General features: G+C 29.4%; 1 protein-coding gene across 1 annotated transcript; it reads left to right on the top strand.

Moving 5' to 3' along the window:
• The first annotated feature begins 8,345 nt into the window (after positions 1-8,345).
• LOC129002574 (E3 ubiquitin-protein ligase RNF220-like) lies at positions 8,346-23,343 on the top strand. Its single transcript, XM_054430494.1, has 2 exons — positions 8,346-8,350; positions 22,032-23,343. The coding sequence occupies exons 1-2, from the start codon at positions 8,346-8,348 to the stop codon at positions 23,233-23,235; spliced, it is 1,209 nt and encodes a 402-aa protein (XP_054286469.1). The 3' UTR covers positions 23,236-23,343.
• The last annotated feature ends 1,414 nt before the right edge of the window (positions 23,344-24,757 follow it).

Genomic DNA, 24,757 nt, shown 5'->3' on the forward strand with positions numbered 1-24,757 from the left:
GTGTGAAAAGCGTGGGAGGATTCATGTGGATGGATTTGAAAACTGATTAATCACAATATGCTTGTCATCAAAAAATGAAAGGTCTATAAACGCTTAAAGTTACAAAATATTGCAGAACTTTATTAAAATTAATCTTAGTAGTCAATTATCTATTACATTATAAAAGGCGTAGTTTGTGACATCTGATGGCAAATGGAAATAATGAGTTGTTTTATGAAAAACGAATAGACTTATTGCTTAAAGGTTTGAAATTGTGTTAATTGTTTTTGTATTTTAAGCCTTTATAATGTGTATTTTAAATCATATAATTGATCCAAACTACTTTATTTTTATAATAATAAAATACATACATTTTGGAAAAAGAATATAATAACTTTATTCATTTAATCAATAACTAAAATGTTTGAATCATTTTACCAAGTAGTTTTATTTGACTAATTTTCGATACATATACTACTGTTTAAGGAAATTTTTTTTACAAATTTTGTTGTAATTACGGTTTATGCAGTTTGATTATAAATTGTTAAGTGTATTGACAATTTGCTAATTATATAATTCAGCATTGATGATTAGGTATTTCGACATGCTTTAACAGCTGCTAGAGTTGTAAGCAGTTTACAATGAAGACCACCTCAATGCGGAATTTCCAATTCAACTACCCTTGTACATTGTTCAAGTGTTGGGGATGGACCTGCAAAATCATCTTGTAGTACATTCACGACTTTAGTTCAAATTTTCTTACTGAAGAAACTCATGCTTCAACATAGAGACGGTATGTTTATGTTTGATTAAAATATTTGTAATTTTAAGCAATATACATAAAACAGTAAGTAAAAATATATCAAAATTATTTTTTTAAACCATTTACATCCCTCGCATAATCAATTAGTTGTTTCTATCTGGCTAGCAATAATACTTATACATCGGAAAAATGCCATAGTTAAGTTTAATTCACGCAATAAGTTAAAATAAGTTACATTTTTGTGCAATTCCTTGTACATGTTACCAATGATGTTCGTTTCAGTGTTTTCTTACGTAATTTCGAAAAATTTTTAATATTTGTAATTTTATGGAACGTTTGATGTATAATTAATTCACAGACATATTTTTATTAGCTAAAATTGTCATAAATATGTAAAAAGAATGATGCATAGTGTTTAGTTAAATAGTTTTTATCCGTTTTACTCTATAAATATGTATATCTTTTAAAAATTGAAAAAGGTCAAGAAAATCTGTAAAAGGTTACTGGATTCAAATATAACTAACGAAAAATAATATTTATGTTATATCATTTCTTATATTTATCTTTTAAAATGAAATTGTATTTATATTTTATACAGACTGCATACTAAATGGAAAGACGTATGAAAAATGCGTACATAAAATGATGCAACCTCAGAAAATATGAAACCTCTTTTAGAGTATAGTTTGTATAAAAGTAGTAATAAAAATCATGTAACTAAAACCAACACAATCCATTAATGTTCGTTATTTAGTGTACAACAACATTATTGCGTTAATGTTAATATACCTATTCATAGAAAATGAGCTATCTAGTAATCGTATAATTTTGTGCGTTCGTTAGCGTTTTCATTTGCTATGTTTGTTAAAAATAAGAAGTTTAGTTATAAATTAAATGAATTATATAATTTCATTGGTATTGAGTCTTGGATTTTGCCCTTCTTCTATAAAAAAAACTTCTCTCAATGAAAAACTCATCGAACTGAGTTTTTCCAATCATTTAAACAAAAACTATGATTGATTATGTTGCTAATAAAACATATTTTTTAACAATTCTATTTATGACCATTTAGGTATTTTGATAAGTTTCAATATATCTTATAGTATAAATTATTTTAGACAGTTCAATTACAAAAACCTTACATATAACCTTCAATTTTTATTCTAGGCTAACTTAATAAAACATATTTTGTATTCTTAGTAAAAGCCATATTGTTTAAAAGCTTGTATTTAAATTAATTTCACAAATTGTTGTTATTTCTTAGGATTTGTGAAGCTTCTACCTTTCCTATTCCTTATAAACATTCTACGTACATTTATATAACTGTTTATGTATTAATATGTACTAAGAACTATCGACAAGCCGCTCCAGATATAAGATATTCATAAGTATATGAAACATTATACTAATAAGCATAATTATATCAGTAAAAGTTGAACGGGTACATAAATGATTAAAAAATAATCGTTAATATATTAATCATTTGATTCTTTACAAATTAAACGATATATTAAAGTTCTTGATGACACAAAAATAATTAGCTGACTTATTTTATAACACGGATAGTTTCTTCAAAGTGTTTTTCTCACCATTAAATAATCTAGTAGAAATAAAAAAAAAAACTCTCTGCTAAATTATTAAACCTAAGACCTGCAATTCACATATGATGATTTGCGAATGTATAATATTTCTCTCGTGAATAATAAGATTGATTTTGTAAAAACTTTTGGATCCTGTACTAATTGGAAATAAGCTAGGCCATTAGCATGATAACTAAAGTCCGTTTTAAAAACATTAATTTACTAGATAAATAAAACATTTTAACTCTAAATAATAAACTAATGAACAATCTAAACTTTGCGTATCTTTATGGCAAATTTCAAAAAATATACTTTAAATAGTATTTAAAAGCTTTTAGTATAGTCATTATGGTTATCTTGGGTTCGAAAGGATTACTGTTTGGTTTAATTTAGTAGAGAAAAATTAAAATCATTTAATTTTTTTTATGGTTACAGTGCCGTCATGTTAAAATTAATTGCTTTCAAATTTAAAGACTAAAATGCGAGCGATGATCAAGCTAGTGTGGGAAGGTCAAAGAGTTTAATAACGTGAGTGTCGTATATCTATTTTGACAAATTTTAAACGATTTTTTAACCTTTAATCAAGAAATGGAACGTTCAATGTAAAATGTCACGTTTCTAACAAACATTGGCTTGCTGCTTTATTTAGATTGATCGCTGCAAATAATGAGGGTCCCATTTCATTTAATTTATATTATTGCATGTTAAACATAATGTGTGCATTGAGTTTTACTCCTTTTTAACGTTAAAATTAATAGCTGTTAAAAATTAATAATGTCGTAAAAGTTTCGATATGTTTATAGGTGCATACAATTCTATTTGTTTGTTTAAATTAAAAGAAAATCCAATTACAGCAAAAAATACAGCTTTCATGATGGTCCATAAATATAAAAAATTGCCTGTGTGTACGACTTCTTAATGGTTTTGTTTCACCCATATTGTCAAGTGGAATTTTTTATACCACAGTTAGTTCTGCTTTATTGTTAGAAAAGAGACGGGGAAAATAATGGAGCAAGCATATCGGTTACAAACGTGAGGTGGTGCGGCTTTTTATTGTGGTGTAGTTTCCCACAAGTTGCAGCTTGAATAAATGTAACACTTCTCTTTTGCGTAAAATATTATGAAAAATGCACAGTACACAAAGAAATCATATATACAAATTTGAAACAAAGATTGACAGTTATGACATGTAAAAATGAACATTGTATATAGTCAATAAAAAAAACACAACAGAACATTAAAGGTCAAAAGGTATTAGTCTGGTTTATGCTTGAGACTGTCCTGATCATTTGTTGAAAACCCGGAACAATATTTGATTTTAAATACAAGATTGTAGTGGAAGTAAGCGAAGTCTCTTATTTAGATTATACATAGCTTTACCAGGGCTAAATTAACTGTCTGTCTAGCTTGCTTTGAGGGGAACAAAATCAAGTAAACTAAATTGTTTAATAAGTAAATCCTGTTTAATTGTCCCGTTAATTGTACCAGTTTGCTCTTAGTTATAGAACTGAATAGTATTTAGTTTAACAAATAAATAACTTCTTGATCAGCATCGTACGTGTTATTAAATTACCTTAAAAAATCAAAAATATATACGTCTAATAACGCTTGTAATATTATATTTACACTTATACTGTTGACTTACAAGGCGGTAAATACATATAAAAGTTTGTAAGTGGTGATCGATTTCGATTTGAAACTCCAATCATCATCAGACCTTCGCCTATTGGGTCTGATGATGATTGGAGTGTCCAATCGAAATCGATCACCACTTACCAACTTTTATATGTATTTACCGTCTTGTAAGTCAACAGTATAAAGTGTAAATATATTTTAACAAATACTACACTACGCGTAATGTTTACCTATTAATTGTAGTTATGCTTTATTAAAGGTCAATTCTTTGTTATATCAGATGATTAGTAGTAGATTGTTTAGATTATTCCCCATCTTTTCGTAGATCATTAAGAAGATAGTATATTTTTAATGATCTTTATTTTTCTGTGGAAAGTCATTACACTTTTTACAACAGTTGTAAAACGAAAAGTTATTGAATTGTAGTGCAATGAAACCCAATTATTTAATGTCAGCTCTTTATTTAATGCGTACACATATCATTCCTATTAAAATAATATCCTAAAACCCAATAAATATTCTTTTGTATACTCTTGAAAATTAACTTTTGAATAAACATGCTGTTATGTAATATTCCTGGGGTTTGAACCACAAGGTCACCAATGTTAATTTTACCTCAAGACAGTGAAGTGCCATAATGGAATTTCATTTTCTTATATGACTATGATAACATGGGGTATTCATTAAATCTAAATGAAATAAAACCGTGTTTAAAAGTCTGCACAAAACAAGTCATTCAAGTGAGGGGGTGTTTGGATTGCATGACGTTTCATACAACTCGTTTTAAACTTTTCAAGCGTAATTTCCTTGTAATCAGCAAATAGAAAGTCCAGTTAACACCTCATGTTACAACATTTGAACAATTCTCCTTTATTTTAGTCAATGTTTACAAATTTTTTTGAACATTTTTGGACCTCGAAATATATTAAATGACATACAATTAATTGTAACGTTGGGTTTCTCAAACGTAGTAATTTATACATGACGAAACGTCATATGAGAAGTGATTTATGTAAAATGACATTCCAAGGTGGTATTTAAAAATCTTAAAACTTTCTTATCTTAAATGGCTTTATCGAGATTTGCAATAAGCATTATATTAGGGGTGAAATTTTCCCAAGAAGATTTGAAAATGACACTTTTTATTAAGTTTGACATGTCATCAAGAGTCTTGTTATCGAGGTTCCACTTTAGTAATTAACTATCGTGGTGTGTTACTGCCAACATTTCTGTATACTTTGTGGTGGTTTGGGGGGGGGGGCTCGTATAGTGTTTGTTGATGAGAAGAATTTTAACATTTTGCGTAAAAAATCTGTTGCTATTAAAAATCGATGTTTAAAAAAGTGCAGGTCATAGGTTTAACAAAATTAAAATGTGATATTTATATTTGATAAGAACAATGACATAATACCTTAAAAGGTAGGTAGGGAGTTCTGAAACACCATTAAATTTTATGTACACAGAAAAAAAATTTCAGGGGAGTTACACATAAACACAGTTATTATTAAACTAAACACCTACTTATTAATTTTTCTTTGGCTAATAGTTTTAATTTTAGTTTCCATCTTTCAAAAGAATGCATACCCCGTTGCATTGTTGTGAATAAACTGCTTAAAACACAAAATAGTCATAATTTTTTACTTAAACTCTATTTAAAAAATAACCTAAGGTCCAAAATTATTGTGTACATTTTAGTACTCCGTAAAAAAATTTGAATGGACGGATTAACCTTAACAACATTATTATTTGTCAGAAGTACGGGTAAGTAGCGTAGTGGTGTAGGTAGTGTAGTGTACTAAGGGTAAGTAACAAGTTAATAGCATGGACGTTAATGTCGTTCGCTACTTATACGTCATTTTAACGAGAGGAAATAATTTTTGCCTCTTTGCCCTGATGAAAATTAATGCTTTTAACGGATGTATGAGACTATTTACACGCTAAGTAACAAAATTATGCAACTCGTAAACTAATAACTATGCATGGGGAAAATGTCATTGATGGATTAATTATGTTTTTAACTGACATGGATAAATACAATAAAATATTTGAGATCTTTTATGAGGGATTATGAAGTTTCCACCAGTAAACATTAATCGTTTGATAGCAACAATTTTTTAATAATTAATCTCAACAGTTTTCAAAGTGATAATCTATGATATTGTGTCCCAATGTTTTTTGAAAATGACATTTTTTATATTATGATTTGATAAAAGCATGAAAGGTCAAGTGTCAATATCATCTGTGTGGATGACCGGTTACATACAAAGAGGTTATCTTCTAAACTCAGGGAACAATACGTGCCTATATCTAAAGCATCACGTTATCCTCAACATGAATGGGGCCTACTAGACAATGTCTCTTTTAAATTAACTATTTGTTTCGTTAAATTATTATTATAAGCTCGATGAAACGAATAATAAATTAAAGGTTTCAAATAATCCAGACATTGTTCTCCCAAGAAGTATTTATTGATTCTTAAAATATGGAGATGATCAATCAAAAAACTAGTTTTTTCTAACAAATATTCCATCAATTATGGTAAAACCATTATTACCTAATTTTATTTCAAAATATCTCTCCAGCTTTAATTTTGTTAAACTGACAAATTTTATTTAACATAGACTACTAATGAGAATTGCATTTATTGTAATACGTTATTAATCACGTAATTGTTGAATTAAAAAGTAATGGGTAAGCGAATAAATGAAGTATCGTTAGAATCAAACAATTAAAAAACAGACAAATTACGTCAATCATTGTTAACAAATACTACACTACGTGTAATGTTCACTGCATAGTAAATTTTATTATAAATCGTATTCATATTGATATATTATGGACAGTTCAAATTTAATGACTAATAAGATTATAATTTTAATTTTATTTTTTAGTATTAATTATGGTTTTCATTGCTTATTCTTAATGCTACAAAATGTATCTCACTAAAAATATCTTTACTCTTATCTGCCAAACTAAGTAAAATCTCTGGTTGAACTGAAATTACTGGTGGATACTAAAAATATTTTATGAAAAAAAAATACCGTACATCAACTGTGTTTTAGAGGAAATTTGTGTTAATAGAGTATTTTCCATGAACTTAAAAACTAACTGGACTCCTAACATGAAAAGATGCAAACAAATATAAACAGATTATAATGTATTTTTGTGATTTAATTTACAAAATGTTTTGCTTTTATTTTATGTTTCGTCTTTATATTAGGGTTGTTAGGGGATGTCTTTATATTTAAAAGACTTAAGTTCTAGATCCACAGAGATTTAATCTTATATTCTTGAAATATTTGCCTTTAGATAGTAACGTACTACCTAATTAAAATTGTAATCATAATCTTTAGTCAAATAAATATAAAATAGCTAATAAAAAAACTAACTAAGCCGTTCATTCTAGAATCAATTTAATCAATTTATGTTATAATAAATGGTTCTCAATCAAAAATATATAAATCTAAATTTATTGATACTATTAAAGAGTGCCTAAATTAATCAATAATACTTTTATTGGTTTAGGTGAGGTGTGAAATACAACAAACGATTTAGTACTTGTTTAATTTTTACCAGACAGGTAAATTAATTATTTTAACATTGTTTTACTATGACATATTTTTTTATATTCTATAATTTAAATTTTAAATAATTGATTTTTAACTAAAATTACTTAAAGTGTCGAGAAATACAATGTAAGGAAAAAATTGTGTTGTTGTGTTGCAATATATCTGATGGACGTTTCCGCTCCGTCTGAACTATACGAAAACTCCTTTTTCTTTATGGAGACCTGAACAAAGACATGTATCCCTCTATACATCTCAAAACATAAACAATATATGTAAAACAATATAAAAATTGATTTTAATAGTGATGCATTAAGAAGAGATACAATTTTTTTTAATTAAATTGGCAAATCAACTATTTGAAACTAATATTATTTACGAAAATCATATAAAAAATAAAAGGTTGTAAGTATTAGAAATATAATTATTGCTGAGAGTCTTGTAGCTTATCGTGATCCTTCAATATTACTTTGGTTACATCAACACATTGTTTCTTTGTGGAAGACCGCAATGCCGTTTCCACTTTTATGTTGGCAACATGACAACCATGGACAAACACAGCCTTAATAGTTAAGCTTTTGTCATGACATTTTGTGTTAAATCAGCTGCAGAGTTGCTCAATGTTATTGTAACATATCCAATGTGAAAATTGAACTCATGTATCTCACTTTCAAAAATGTTGTTGGATAAATATATACTAAATTTTAAAATTTGAATTGTTTGCTGAATTTTTTAACTGAATGTTTGAATCCTTAAAATTTACAAGATTTTTATTTTCCGTGTCTACAATGAAAGACATTCCAATAACGTTTTATTTCCAGAATGGGGTGAGTAATCGTTAAAACTTTCAGTACGGTACAATTCAGATTTGCTTTCTATAATCAATGAGAGGGGTATTTCAACAGGGTTTACGGTAAATTTAAAGAACCGTGTTATTATCATCTACAGGATGAGAAGTGCGCATCCTCATCCCGTTGCGAAGCACGAACAGAGCAAACTAGTTGTTATTATTGTACACTACAGTAAACATATCCCGAAAATGTTTGTTAAATAGAATACTACAGACATGGATAACCATAGGTATTGATACAGTTTATAGTGTTATATTTAATTTTAAAAATAAATTTAGAAAATGTGGATTTAATTAAAATTTTATGTAGCTAAAGAGAGAAATACTCAAACAAATATAAACAGATTATATAAAGGGTGATTGGTACTCATTGTGACAAAAGATTTTTGGCGTAAGTACAAACTAAATGAAGTGTGATGATGCATATCAAATGTTCCAAGTCTAAAAATTTGCTTCCCAAAAATTATTTTATGTTTTTCAAAAATAACCATGCTTTTAAACTTAATAGTGATTACTCAATTACCTGTATATGGATTTGAGTAGATAATGTCATTTTCGTGTTCTACATTAAATTTTGAACAAGAATAATAGAAAATGACGGAGGATCAGTTGTAAAACTCCATTGTAAATACATCCAAAAATTTAAATTAAAATGTTTGATAAAAATTTAAAAAACAATGGTCTATTGCATTCTTCACACCCTGTATCCAATAAAGCTTCGGTATATGTTAAAAACTGCGCCATTTTATAAGCTTTCCAATCATATGCTACACTAGTGAGGTTTAGATATTTTTTTTGTTTGTTTTAGTGGATTGAATACCAGAAAACAGGGAACTTTTTACTGTTTTTACTGTTCAAGCTGAAACAAAAATACAACTTTTATATGCCAACTTTCTATGTTTTAAATGTAAAAGACACCATGTTTTGTAGTCTTCAAACCACTAAAGCATAGATAAGCAGACATAAAGTTCAATGGTGTAGCATATGGTTGGAAAGCTTATAAAATGCCACAGTTTTTAACATATTCCGACACTTTCTTGTATACAGGGTGTGAAAAATGCAATAGACCATTGTTTTTTAAATTTTTATCAAACATCTTAATTTTTATCTTTTAATCTATTTGCAATGGAGTTTTTACAACTGATCCTCTACCATTTTCTATTATTCTTGTTCAAAATTTAATGTAGAACACGAAAATGACATTATCTACTCAAATCCATATACAGGTAATTGAGTAATCACTGTATTAAGTTTTAAAGCATGGTTATTTTTAAAAAACATAAAATAATTTTTTGGGAAGCTAATTTTTAGACTTGGAACATTTGATATGCATCATCACACTTCATTTACTTTGTACTTACACCAAAAAATTTGTTTCACACTGAGTACCAATCACCCTGCATTGTTTCTAAATGTTGAACTGAAATAATATTGAAATTCGAATGTGTTTAGTTTGCATTGTTTCCTAGATATAGGTAACTTTAAAATTAGATACTCTCCAGATTAAACATTGTATAATTTTCATAGTCATCAATGTAAGCTACTTGGTTTAAGTTTTAGTAAATTTACTCACATGAAAGTAGCTATCACCGTAGGTGGAATGGTAAGACCTAGACCCAGGATCGATATACTTTTTTCATTTGATGTACCCAAGGCCAAAAACACTATCTTTAAAAAATACTTTGACAAATTTTAGTCAGATTTCGGTGGAATTTGGCATAAAAATGTAGAAAGAGCACACTTAAATTAGTTCCTGAACCAGCAGGATCGGGTGAAGGAAGTGGAGCATTATAGTATTACGAAATTCAAAATCCAGATTATTTTTTTCAATTTCCCCCCTGAAACATTGAAATGCCCAATTTTGGTTACAACTATCGTGTATGGTAGAGAAATTTAATAATTATGTACAGTAAAGTGCTATTGTACAGTTTAAGGTAACGGAGAAAATTGTACAATTTAATTCCCACTTTAATTTAATGGAGAAAAGAAAAACTGTTGTAGTTTACTTGTTTATGTTTATGTTTATGTTGTTTATGTTTATGTTATGTTTATATGTCGTTCAAATTTGTCAAATTTATTTATTTTATCCTAAACCTTTGGTAAAAACCCACTTTTACCTTACCCACAGCACCAATAATGTTTAAAGTGGAATAAGTATGTATTGTTTATGGAAGTGTTTTAGTAACAATCCAACCAGACAAATTCAAATTCGGTTAGTCTGCAGGTTTGCTGAGCGGGGTTATTTATTTGAATCATTTTTTGGCACATCTTCAAAACGTATACATTTCTTTCCTATAAAATGTAATAAATATTAAATACTAGTTTTTTTTACGTTTATATCTTATCTCCAAGATAATTTTTGTATGCACTATTATCAAGAAACTTTTACGATTTCCTGGGTCTATGTAGAAAACTTCATTACATACGTTTTAGATATATTTTACTATGCCATTTATCTGCCCTATAAACAGGTCATAAAGTATTATCTTTAGTACCTAATGAGCCCTTTATTTTAGCATGCATTTCAAGTAACACAATATTGCAACTAAAACAGGAATACAAAACTCATGTAATTTTATCTAACAAGCATATAATGTAACATTTCCTACCAGCATGTGTCTCTCATTCTATGAAATGCGGGTGATGAACCATCATAGAAGCGTTTGTGGTGATATAGCAATCAAAGTGAGATCATCACTGTTATATTTGATGTGGTGGAAATATTATGACACATGCATTTACTTTAATTATTTGGTGCATTTAGATAAGGGTTTTTTTTTCATTTTGTGTCTCGGTGGCTGCATGATATCCTAAGTAGAAGTAATGTATTATATTTTTGGTCAAGCATGCTATTCCTCTAAAACTTTTTTTGTAGCACTTAAAATCACACCAAGCATATCTTCTATAATTTTAATTGAAAGTCAGCCTTTGGTTAAAAAATATTTTGAATTTAACAAAAAAACTATTATTTCTGTTACAAAATTCCTGCAGACTAATTCAAATGCGTATAGGAAGATTTTAAATTTAACGTTCCCTCAAACATCTAAGATTTATTTTCTACATAGATAATTTTTGGTCAAACATGTACTTAGGTTTGCAGCTACATTGCAAGAAACTGTTTATGTAGAGTGTTAAAATTTAATTATAAAAGTTTTTGAAAATACATTATCAAATGTATCCAATAACTAGCTAAACTTTTACTCTGTCTGTAACTTTTAAGCGTACACTACTCAAAAACATCCCTCATACCTGTAGACTAATCGAATTTCCATTTATCTGGCAAAATCTTTACTATAATTATCATATAATACCACTTAAGTCTCCTTTAGTCTAATAGAGTTTAGAAATAAACCCGTCTGAATAATAAGATATTCTTAACTATCCATCCTACTAAGTACACAGTCAGCTGAAACATCATACTCTGTTTACATCCTAGTGTATCATTCCTATTCCTTACAGGGGATACAATGGGGATATACAATGGGGGGATGAATAGGGATACAATATCTTTACTGTAAGCAAGAAAAAATATTTTGCAAACAAACGTTGTATTGTATTTTTTAACTAAAAATAATAAACTATCTACATTAAATATGTTAATTACCTCTCTTTTTAACTGTATGGATCGCGAACGATGTCATAACGTGATTGGAAAATTAAAACAAGAAAATATAATTATTAATATACAAAATTGACATTGTGAACGAATGGATCATTTCAACCAAGCTTCTTTGAAATGTTTTGGTTACATAATTTAGTCATAAAATTACGATTGCTACACTATTGTTACTACCTGTTACTTTTGAAACGTATTTATATTTTATTATCTAAATAAAACAACTGATATACCATTTGGCAACAATCCTATACTTAATAATACGTAAATTCTATCCATAATATCTAGTAAATAATATTTCAGTTGTTATACTTAAGTATTTGTATATTTCATGAGCTAAATAAAATGTAAATTTACATAAAACTACATATTCTCTGAGATTATTATCAATTAATGTCAATCATCATTGAAATCAGACACCACATAGGTGCGTATTTAAACGGAAATATGAATGAAAAATGAACATAAAATGTCAATGAATAAGCAATTGTGTCGAAAATACATTTCTATAAAACTTAGTTTGTCACTGTATGATGGGGCTCTGGCGTTTGATTCTAGTTCTAACTAAGATTCCATGGTAACTTTATAAAAATTCAAATCATTAATCATTATGATGGGCAATTTAAAATATTTCTAATTAAAATTAATATGATCGATGATTTATCAGTTTATGTAATATTGTAACACCAAACGGCGATTAGACGTGTAACACATAACAAATAATTATATAAATAAAATAAATAATAATAACCAATAAAATTATAATAATGTCATGGCAAAATATAAGTAATAATTTTGTATAAGCTGAAAGATAGTCTAGCTATCGTGTTTTCTCTGCATTTCTGGGGTTACATCAGCTACTTATGTTATTCCTGGAATGCCGCAACGCCATTATTATCATGATCAACCGCAGCATAACATGTTGTTTAGAATTGTGACAGCATTTCATATTTAACCATTTCCAGATTTTTGCTTCACCTTCAGCTATAAGCAGGCTAAACTCAAAGTGAATAGTCATATTTCCACAGCTTTTTATCTTTGTAATTGCAATTCCAAAACAATTCTTACACAAAGACATACGACGTTAAACCATTTTTCTTTAAATGAAATAAATATTGTAAGCACAAACCAAATAGTATTAAAATAGCCATGCGATTAAAACTTTTAGCCTTTTTGTTTTAACGTAAGTGAGTGTGAAATATGGGGGTTCACCGAGCAGAATTTATCTTTACCAATTTAGTCCTTTGATATAAAAATGCGGGTAGGCACAATATTAAGCATTATTTCCCATGAGTTGATAATTATGTCAAATGAGGGCCTGTAACATATTTTGACGTTAATTGCTTTTTTATCACTCAATTAATACACATAATATTTAAAACTATGCATAACAACTAGTTGTCCCATAAGGTATTTATCATGACAATAGGTTCACTCTTTTATCCCATATAGAAACACGCTATAAAATCACCCAAAAATACTCTCATAAAAATCCTTCTTTATTAGGGCTTTTTTATTTTATTTTTTTTTTAAATTCATTCCATTCAAAATTCTAATTTTACAATTATTGAGGTAGGCAATTAACATGTACATGTATTAAAGTCTATACTGTACTTTAAGAATATACTTTCTGTTCATGAGGAGAGAAAACTAAAATTATAAAAAAACTAGTTTTAAGACTGTCATAGAAAACCATGCAATTTCAGCTGTTAGTCTCTGCAAATTTAAGTAGTTGTGACATATGGGTTATCACTAAGCAAAATTGATTACTTTAGCTAAAGTTAATCCACTGTGGGAGGCTTATTGTTTGATAAGGTGCCAAAATAAGTTAAAAAATGCCATATTCACAAGGTTACAACATTAAATTCATTAACAATTTAAGGCCAGTAGCAAAAGTGTTTAATGAGTCGTGGGTAGTTACATATTATGTACCAGCTTTGAAAGCTTGAAAAAAGTGATTTCCGACTATCTTCGATAAGGCCAATAAATGTAACGTTAAAAAAAGTTCTCTTTCTTCTTGGAATTAGGGAATTGTTTTCCTTTCGAGGAAATATGTTTTCTAACTATATTTGGTATTTAAAGTTTGAATGAAAAGTTTTGGGCAATGTTGTTATACTGTAATTTTTTTAACAATTAGATCTTTATTAATAATTTATGTGTTTAGACTAAACTATCTATATCTCATAATTTTAACCATAGCTAATTATACATTATTATTTATAAAGTCATTTATTTATTGAAAACTATGTAATAGAAATTGCTCAAAATATATGTTAATTAGGCTATCAGATCATTCTACAGATCATTAAACATAATTATTAGCACTAAACAAGGCTTTAACGGTGTAATCATGTGCATGATGATGAACAAGAACAAAGACAACATATACAACGGATTAACCAAGTGACTAAAGGGTTATCGGATCAAAGTATTTGTTGGCTAAAATAACGGCTTATGCGTAATATATTCCCATCAAACAGACCCAAAAAACTCCATAAAAATGAAAATCTATCAATACAGATGTGGCATTAGATATTTTGTTTGCTTATAGAATTATTTATTTATACTTTATAAGGCGTTCACTATTTATTTACGTCATTGAAGCAATTTACTGTCAAAACCCCTAAGCAGGGTAATAATAGACCCTACTGGTGTGTTGCACCGATGCAGGTACAACTAATTCCGCTGACTCCTCGTTTATCTTACTTTGTTCCACATTCTCGAGAAGCTAATAACTATCTTGGTCACGTTCTTTTCCTGATTTAAGTTGTAATTCTCTCTTCTCACTGTTTATCTAACTGACATTTTCTGGGTTAAAAATATGTTGTGAGGACAAATTGTTAAAATTTTCGTTAAATCAGTAGGATCTGTTTAAATATATTTTAGTCGGTACGCGCATTTATTTATTTCGATGTTGTTATTTTGTTGTTTTTCATGATTAATTTAGATTTACTATCAATTTATTGAAATTTCAATTACTTGTATAAATATTCATAATTTATTGAGAGTTTTGTAGTAATTATAGCTTAAGTTAGTAAGTTAAAATAAGTACTTGACAAAATATCCTAACACATATGGTCCAAACTGATAGAATAGGGAGTGGACTTACAGTGAAAACAACCCCAATGCGGTATTTCCAATCCAACGACCCTTGTTCAAGTGCTGGAGATGGACCTGCCAAGTCGTCTTAACGTACATTAACTGCTTAAGTTTACACCATTTGCTTACTCTAGCTTAAATACTACAGATCTAAATAGTTGACATAAGTTTTGTTATAGCTTTAAAATACTATGTTGAATCATGGATATTTTCAAATGAACGCAGAAATATTCCGATTTTTACTTTATTGTTCCATTAAACCCATCTTTGGACATGAATTGACGTTTATTATTGAAGGTCTGTAATTCTATTAATTTATGTTGTATGAATAATTTGCACCTATAATACAGTAATTTGTTCACTGTTTTGACCTTAGGTACGTATACACAAAATATTTCCAGGTATACATCATGTTAACATTTTATTTTGCATTAAGAAACACATAAATTTAAACATAACCGAATGTAATTGATGTTTTTGTTATAGTTTACCTCGTCGTGCTAAATAGAAATTACCAACTACAGTAACAAACTTCAACGTACAGAAGTTAGAGAGAATAGTTGGATAACTTAACTTTGTAGTTCTTGGTAAATCATTTACTATGACTGGGTGCAATTCACGAGCTACAATTTCACAAGCTGACATTTTGTCTTATTTTATACTTTGCAAAAATGATTTCCATTTTACCTTAGTGTTATAATTTTATTACCAACCTTTGTACGATACACCTAAAAATATATGTGACTAACAAATAAAAATTTCCCAACACTATGTTATACTTTCAAATAAAATCCGTCCACTTTGTTTAGAGCTCTAATAAAGTCTAAAATAAACTACAACTAGTTGCTTATTTGATTTATTAATGTTTATCTTAAAACATTAAATATTTTGTCAGGCATATATTATAAATATATTATATTCAGTCCACTTATTTTTTGGTTAGTACAGTTTAATTTAACGTTATTGAAACATCATGAATGTAAGACAATAAGCTTAAATTACTCACGAGAAAATTAAAAGTAGTTTATATTTACAAATAAATATATGTTAGCTTTTGCGAATGTTGTTATGTTTTTAATAGTACGAAATTTAAATTAATTAGAAAGGAGACTCACTTCAACTACCTATAAATCCTCCTGTTTTCCTAGAATCCATTTCATTGCTTTCTTCTGCTACTACTTTAAAGTTCTAAAATATCCTCGTTACAGTATTTCATAAAATAAATGTCATTTCCGTAAGTTTCTTAATTGATTAATTTATACCTCTGTATTTGAATATAAACATATTAATTATTCTGTCCACGGCCTGGTAAAAAATTGTTTTACCGTGAGAAGAACGTTATGGACAAGTACTGTAATAACTGATACTCAATTTCAAAACACTGCAAAATAATTCTTTAAAAACAATATGTTTACATTCTCCTAAGACGGAAGTTAATTTTTCGGTATTAGCGAATTTCAATATTGGGACGTAGCAACTATTACCGTAAGTGGTAGGGAAAGGCCTAGACCAGGACCAACTTGAAATTTGGCTGAAGATGTAGTGCGGAAAAACCTGAATGAGTTCACGAACCCGCAATTTCAGGTAATGAGAACGGAATAATACGGGTAAAAAAAATGGTTTTAATCTTTTTCCCTTACGACATGGAAATTCACTATTATCTTAAAAACACATATTTTTTATATTTAAGTGGGTTTGTACAGGTAACAGATAATATTCCAAAACCTGTACATTTTAAATTCCGTGTTATTTTTATGAAGAAAAGAAGAAGACGGTTGTAGCTAACTTGTATATGGGGCAAATTTGGTTGATAAATTTTGTCTAATTTATTTATTTCATTATATCGGGTCTACTATTAACATTTGGTCAAAAACGTTTTTCCTTCCCCATAGCAGTAAACGTAAGCTCTCATTAAATAAATTTTTTATGGAGAATAAATACGTCTTATTTATGGAAATATTTTATTAAAAACCCAATCAGACATATAGTATTGAAATTCGCTTACCCAGCAGTTTGTAATTGAAGATTGATGATATAGAAATAACTATGATCTAAAAAAAAAATAGGAATCATATAAAACAACATGATGGTGATAGTTTTTTAGAGTCTTATTAACATTATAAAACAATGCCGTGTTCACAATAGTAAACCGAAAATCAATAAAAGAATGCTGGTTCATAAACTTCAAATAAATTGCTACAAAACCTGATCGGTTAACGCGTTCGAATACAGTTATTTGTAAAAAATGGGATTTCACAAAGTAGAATTACCTTCGTAAATTAGTCCTTTGAACGTTAAAATGCGGGCAAACTCACTGGCACTACTGTGTTTGGCATTAATTTCCATCAGAATTAAATTGTTTCGAATAAGGACATGATCTACGATTATTTGAAAACTAATTTGATGAATCTCCAACAAACGTTGCCTCCTCGTTTATAAATAAGTAGTATTTTGCAAAAGAATATAAATCTCTACTAAAAACATAATTCTACTCCAAGTCTTCTGCAAAATACTTTGTATAAATAATAACTTTCCAGTGATTATTTTTATATTACGGCATATGAAGAGAATAAATTTATTATACAGTTTTACATAATAATAATAATAAAATTCCTTTATTTAAAGCGGTCTCCAGAAAATTCTGGTTTTCAAGACAACTCAAGTCACAAACAGTTTACAAGTACACAATAATTTCAACAGTAGGTGAAACTAAACTAGCTTTAAATTGGCATTAAAAAATGAATTACATGACATGACTTTCATATTTCTTGAGAGGGTATTGTATGCCTGAGGTCCAAAGTATGAGAACTCCTTTTTACCTGTCTCACGCCACACTCTCGGCATTTCAAGCAAGCCGTCCTGCCAAGTACAGCGTTCCCTAACTGATGTTCGAGGCATAAGTTTCTTTTTCAAATAGGGAGGCAAATTAGAAGACTGTCTTTTGAATAATTAAAACAGTTTGTAGAAAATATTGTTTTTCCAAAGAGAGTACCTTAGCTATTATATGCAACATTCTATTATGTAGTCTATATTAGACTTCTCTTAAAGGTATCTTAATAGACAGTTATATGTTTAGCTTAACACATCCGTTTTATTTATTTCCATGTTTGACAAAACAGTAAATTAGATCCTGAAATATTTATCAATAATGTAAGTTTAATCATTTTGCTGTTAACTGACATTAAATAGGGATACCTTGTTCTTAAAATCAAACCAGACTTAGCACAGAGCTAAAAGCATAAGATCGTAAGGAACACATTATTCTGTTAATAACAACATAATCAAGACAAATCATGTGGGTAAGATACCATTATGTAAGGTGGAAATTTTAATGAATAAAAGCTTAGAACTGTTCCTAAGCTAGTGAGTGTGTAAAGTGGAAAGGATGAAAAGCGTGGGGGGATTCATGTGAATGGGTTTGAAAACTGATTAATCACAATATCCTTGTCATCAACAAATAGAGAGGTCTATAAACGCTTCAAGCAACAAATTATATTACAGCACTTATTAAAATTAATCTTAGAAGTCACTTTTCTACTACATTTTAAAAGGTATAGTTTGTGACATCTGATGACAAAATGGAAATAATGAGTTGTTTAATAAAAAACGAATAGACTTATTGCTTAAAGGTTTGAAATTGTGTTCCTTGTTTTTGTATTTTAAGCCTTAATAATGTGTATTTTAAATCATATAATTCATGCAAACTACTTTATTTTTATAATTAATAAAATACTTAATTTTAGAAAAAGAATATAATAACTTGATTCATTTAATTAATAATTAAAATATTTGAATCATTTTTCTAAGTAGTTTTTTTTTACTAATTTTCGACACATATACTACTGTTTAACGTGAAATCTTTTTATAAATTTTATTGTAACCACGGTTTATGCAATTCAATTATAAATTGTTAAGTGTATTGACAATTTGGTAATTATATAATTCAGCATTGATGATTAGGTATTTCGACACGCTTTAACAGCTGCTAGAGTTGTAAGCAGTTTACAACGAAGACCACCTCAATGCGGAATTTCCAATTCAACTACCCTTGTCCATTGTTAAAGTGCTGGGGATGGACCTGCAAAATCATCTTGTAGTACATTCACGACTTTAGTTCAAATTTTCTTACTGAAGAAACTCATGCTTCAACATGGAGACGGTATGTTTATGTTTGATTAAAATATTTAAAATTTTAAGCAATATACATAAAACAATAAGTAAAAATAAAAATAAATATTGTTTTTAACCATTTACATCCCTCGCAGAATCAATTAGTTTTTTTTTCTATCTGGCTAGCAATATTACTTATACACCGGAATAATGGCATAGTTAATTTCAATTCACGCAATAAGTTAAAATAAGTTTAATTTTTGTGCAATTCCTTGTACATGTTACCATCAATGTTCGTTTCAGTGTTTTCTTACCTAATTTCGAAATATTTTTAATATTTGTAATTTTATGGAACGTTTGATGTATAATTAATTCACAGAAATATTTTTATTAGCTAAAATTGTCATAAATATGTAAAAAGAATCAAGTATAGTGTTTAGTTAAATAGTTTTTATCCGTTTTACTGTATAAATATGTATATCTTTTAACAATTTGACAAAAGTCAAGAAAATCTATAAAAGGTTACTGAATCCAAATTTCACTAAACAAAAATTGTTTTTATGTTAAATGATTTCTTATATTTATCTTTTAAAATGAAAAGGTATTTATGTTGGATACAGTATGCATACTAAATGTAAAGACATATGAACAATGTGTCCATAACTTAATACATCTTAAAAAAAATACGATAACCTCTTTTATAGTATAGTTTGGATAAAATTAGTAAACAGAATTATCTTGTAACTAAAACCAACAAAATCGATAAATGTTTAATATTAAGTGTACAACAATAATGCATTATTGTTAATATACCTGTTCATTGAAAATTGGCTATCTAGTAGTCGAACATATCAGCGTGTAAGCAGCACCAGCATGTACATATCAGTATGTAACTTGATAATAGTATGAAAGGTCAAGTGTCAATATTATCTTTGTGGACGACCTGTCACATACAAAGAGGTTAGGTCTATCTACTAAACTCAGGAAACAATACGTGGCTATATCTGATGCCCCTAAAGGCAAAGTGGACTAACCCCAAAAAGTCATTTTTAAAATATTAAGTGCTAAAGACAAAAAACCATATCTTAGGCATCCAAAAAATTAACATAAGTCTTAACTCGTGATTATAACCTAGGGTCAAATTAATATACATCAGCTAACGTAAAACGTTCAAAGTGAAGATTGCCCTACAAAAATAGTACAGTATATCAATTATTTAATGAATTGTAAATTAAACTAAATATTAATTAGAAGACTTGTTAAATCTTCAACAAAATGTTCCATGTATGTTTTAAATATTACACTTACCATACCAGGTTGATAAAAAAAATTATATATTTATTTATTTTAAATCTTCCGTAAGATTTGATGAATGTTTTTGCTTGGTCTAGAACTGGTATTTAATTATTTACTTTCATTTCAATCAACTTTTTCAAGCACCACCCTGTGACCAAGTTTCCCACAGGCTTTCAGTTTGGTGATACGAATAGAACGATTGATCCAATAGAAATCTTTCTTAAAATACACAAAAAAGGTTTTATAAGAAAAAAACATTGTCTTACATTGCCCTATGTCAATGAAAAAATATAAGTATTTACGGAACATGAAAATGTATTGTGGTAGAATTTAACACATTTTACAATTACATATGCAATGAATTTATTTTAATTTTATATTTAATTATATGGTTACAAGCAAGGTGGATATCTACTTGCAAAGTAGCATTAAAATGTTCCAAAATCGTATTGATGTGGAAAATAAATAATCATGTAAAATAGCCATCGTTCATCTTGCTTTAGAAATAGCTTACCGGTTATAACCTCATAATATAATAACTACTAATTAAGAACAATAAATATTATGGATGTCTAACAGCTGTAAAAGGAAAAGAAATGTTAAACTATTTGTATGGTATAAAACCAAAAGACTAGAAATTCAATAATTATAATTGTACAGCCTATCGTGATCTGTCTACATTACTATCCATGGTTACATCAGAACGTTCTTTCATGTTCAGTACACTGCAATGCCATTGTCAGTTATTTTCATGTTAGCAACGTGACTACCATGGACAATCACAGTCTAAAATGTAAGATTTAGTTTTGTGGTGTTACTTTGAGTTACCTAGGGTAACTCAGAGTAAAGATTTTTAAATTCTTTAATCAACATAAAGCATATATTCTCTTAATTTTGAAAGATATACAAGAAAAATAGTCCTAATGAGTTTTACTTCATAAAACAATTTATTTGATCGTAGTTTAAAAGGTTGTATGTGGTAGATCAGTATTAGTCTATGGTGAATAACGTGTTTTTAGGGTTGCTAATCATTTAAATAACTGTTAATGCATTTAATATGTTTAAAGAAATATATTCAAGCTGTTCCAGAAATAAAATATCCTTAAGTATATGAAACATTATACTAATAAACATAATTATATCAGTAAAAGTCGATCGGGTATATAAATGTTTAAAAAATAATCGATTATAGATTAATCATTTGATTCTTTACAAATTAAACTATATATTAAAATTCTTGATTACACAAAAATAATTAGCTGACTTATTTAACAACACGGATAGTTTCTTCAAAGTGTTTTTCTCACCATTAATAATCTAGTAGCAAGAAAAAAAGCTCTGTGCTAAATTATTAAACCTAAAACCTGCAATTCGCATATGGTAGTTTGCGAAGGTTTAATATTGCTCTCCTGAATAATAAGATTGATTTTGTAAACACGTTTGGATGTTGTAGTAATTGGAAATAAGCTCGACCATTAGAATGGTAACTAAAGTCCGTTTCAAAAACATTATTTACTAGAGTTCTATCAAGTTCTAGTTCTATCAAAGAGACAGAGCAGAATCAAGTTCTCCGGCCAGTGCTTCAATTTCCCCCACCCCCCCCTGTGTCAAATAATACTAAGGAGGAAGTAGACAACAGCACCCCAGAGGAGCGTGATACAGCTACTCCGAGTTCGGAAGTAACGGAGCGGTCAACTCCAGATGAAGGCAGAGGTTTCAGACGCAAGGAGAAGTTCCAGGCAGATCCGTCGTGTTGTCCCGTGTGTGGTGTGACGCTCAGACCAGGAGAGTTGGATACCCACGTCGTCCAGGAGCTGGAGAGGTTGTACAAGCTCAGCGCCAACGTCAGGGTACGAAGGTTGTCCTCTCCGCACCCCCGGGAACATCTCTCGTCGTCCGACGGCTCTCTCGAGGCGAGATGGGAGACATATCAGAGGATTCGGGCGAATAGACAAAGTAGGCTAAGGATAAAATACCGCAAGCGAAAACCTGATGAAGTAGCTTGCCCTGTGTGCAACGAACCTATCCAGGGAACATTGGAAGAGGTTAACCATCATGTGGAGACCTGTCTGCGAAAGCATGGATCCATCAATGAAGAGGAGGAGAACGTAGATGAAGAGGGGGAAGGCAACTCCGAGGTTTATGAGGAGTATGAGTGGGCTGGACAACGTAGGATACGAGCTTCCACACTTCTTGTTGGGGGCTTTGCTGGCGCAGGGACGGCCAGTGGGAGTAGAGGAGGTGGGGACGAGGAGGAGGGTGATCTAGTAGTCGATGAGGATGATTCTGCCACATTTGGGCCGACACAGTACTCAGAGGTCGACGTCGTAGTGCCCTCAACTGACAGTTCAACTGAGGACAAGGAACGGGAGGCTCTTAGAGATGCCATTATCAGTCCCAGCGGCAATGGGAGGATATCCAACTACTCTGCGAATGTAAAGAAGGAGCCAATGACAGTGGATTGCTCCCGGAGTGATGAGCCCAAGACTGATGGAGACTCCCAAGTCATTGAGGCTCTCAAGAGGATAATTCGAGACCTCGAGTCCGAGTCCAAAGGAGTGTCAGAAGAAAAGTTCCTCTGCCTCATATGCATGAAGAATTACAAGAAACCAGTGATTTCCGTTTGTTGTTGGCATGTCCATTGTGAAGAATGCTGGCTTCATACATTGGGAGCAAAAAAGCTATGTCCGCAGTGCAACATGATAACTTCACCTTCTGACCTGCGCCGCATATACTTGTGATGAATTGATTAGTTTAAATATCAACCCTGCCTTGTTTAGCCTTGTACAGTCCTTGTAAATGTAACATGTATTTATGTATATACTGTAATTTTGCCACCTCAAGACTGAAAAGACAAAAATCAACAAAAGTGCGAATCTCGTTCGATGTATTTTTGTTGTTTTGTAGATAAATAAAACATTTTAACTCTAAATAATAAACCTAATGAAGAATCTAAACTTTGCATATCTTTATGGCAAATTTCAAATATATATTTGAAATAGCATTTAAAGCTTTCAGTATAGTTATTATGGTATAATCTGGGTTAGAAATGATTACTGTTTGGTTTAATTTAGTAGAAAAAAATTAAAATCATTTAATTTTCTTTTTTATGGTTACAGTTCCATCATGTTAAAATTAATTGGTTTCAAATTAAAAGACTAAAATGCGAGCGATGTACAAGCTAGTGTGGAAAGGTCAAAGGGTTTAATTACGTGAGTGTCGTATATCTATTTTGACAAACTTTAAACGATTTTTTAACCTTTAATCAAGAAATGGAACGTTCAATGTAAAATGTAACGTTTCTAACTAACATTGGCTTGCTGCTTTATTTAGATTGATCGCTGCAGTTAATGAGGGTCCCAATTGATTTAGTTTATTTTGTTACATGTTAAACATAATGTGTGCATTGAGTTTCATTCTTTTTATCGTTAAAATATGAATTAAAACATAAATATGAATGTAAAAAAATCCTTAGCTAATATATAAGGACTATTAATACACTAAATAAATAGGTCGTTGAGCGCTGGTTTTTGCAACCGTTTAGTGCTTTACTAAACTGTTGTAATTGTTTTGATATATTTATAATTGCATCAAATTGTATTTTATGGTTTAAATTTAAAGACAATTCAACTACAGCTAAAAAAAACTACATATTCCGTGATGGTCCATAAATATAAAAATTTGTCTGTGTGTACGACTTCTTAATGGTTTTGTTTCACCCATATTGTCAAGTGGAATTTTTTATACCACAGTTAGTTCTGCTTTATTGTTAGAGAAGATACGGGGCAAAATAATGGAGCAAGCATATCGGTTACAAACGTGAGGTGGTAAGGGTTTTTATTGTGGTTTAGTTTCGAACAAGTTGGAGCTTGTATAAATATAACACTTCTCTTTTGCGTAAAATATTATAAAAAATGCACAATACACAAAGAAATCATATATTCAAATTTGAAACGAAACTTGACAGTTATGACAAGTAAAAATGAACATTGTATATAGTCAATAAAACAAACACGTCAGAACATTAAAGGTCAAAAGGTATTAGTCTGGTTTATGATTGAAACTGTCCTGAACATTTGTTGAAATTCTGGAACAATATTTGATTTTTAACACAAGATTGTAGTGGCAGATAGTGAAGTCTGTTATTTAGATTATGCTTACTTTTACCAGGGCTAAATTAACTGTCTGCTGAAATTATTTTGAGTCAGAAGGAATCTAGTGAACTAAATTGGAAGGCAATCCTGTTTAGTTACCTTGTTCATT

The sequence above is a fragment of the Macrosteles quadrilineatus genome, unplaced genomic scaffold (assembly GCF_028750875.1).
Source record: "Macrosteles quadrilineatus isolate MER2022 unplaced genomic scaffold, UCM_ALF_1.0 Scaffold_1__1_contigs__length_201487025, whole genome shotgun sequence".
In the NCBI taxonomy this organism is placed as follows: domain Eukaryota; kingdom Metazoa; phylum Arthropoda; class Insecta; order Hemiptera; family Cicadellidae; genus Macrosteles; species Macrosteles quadrilineatus.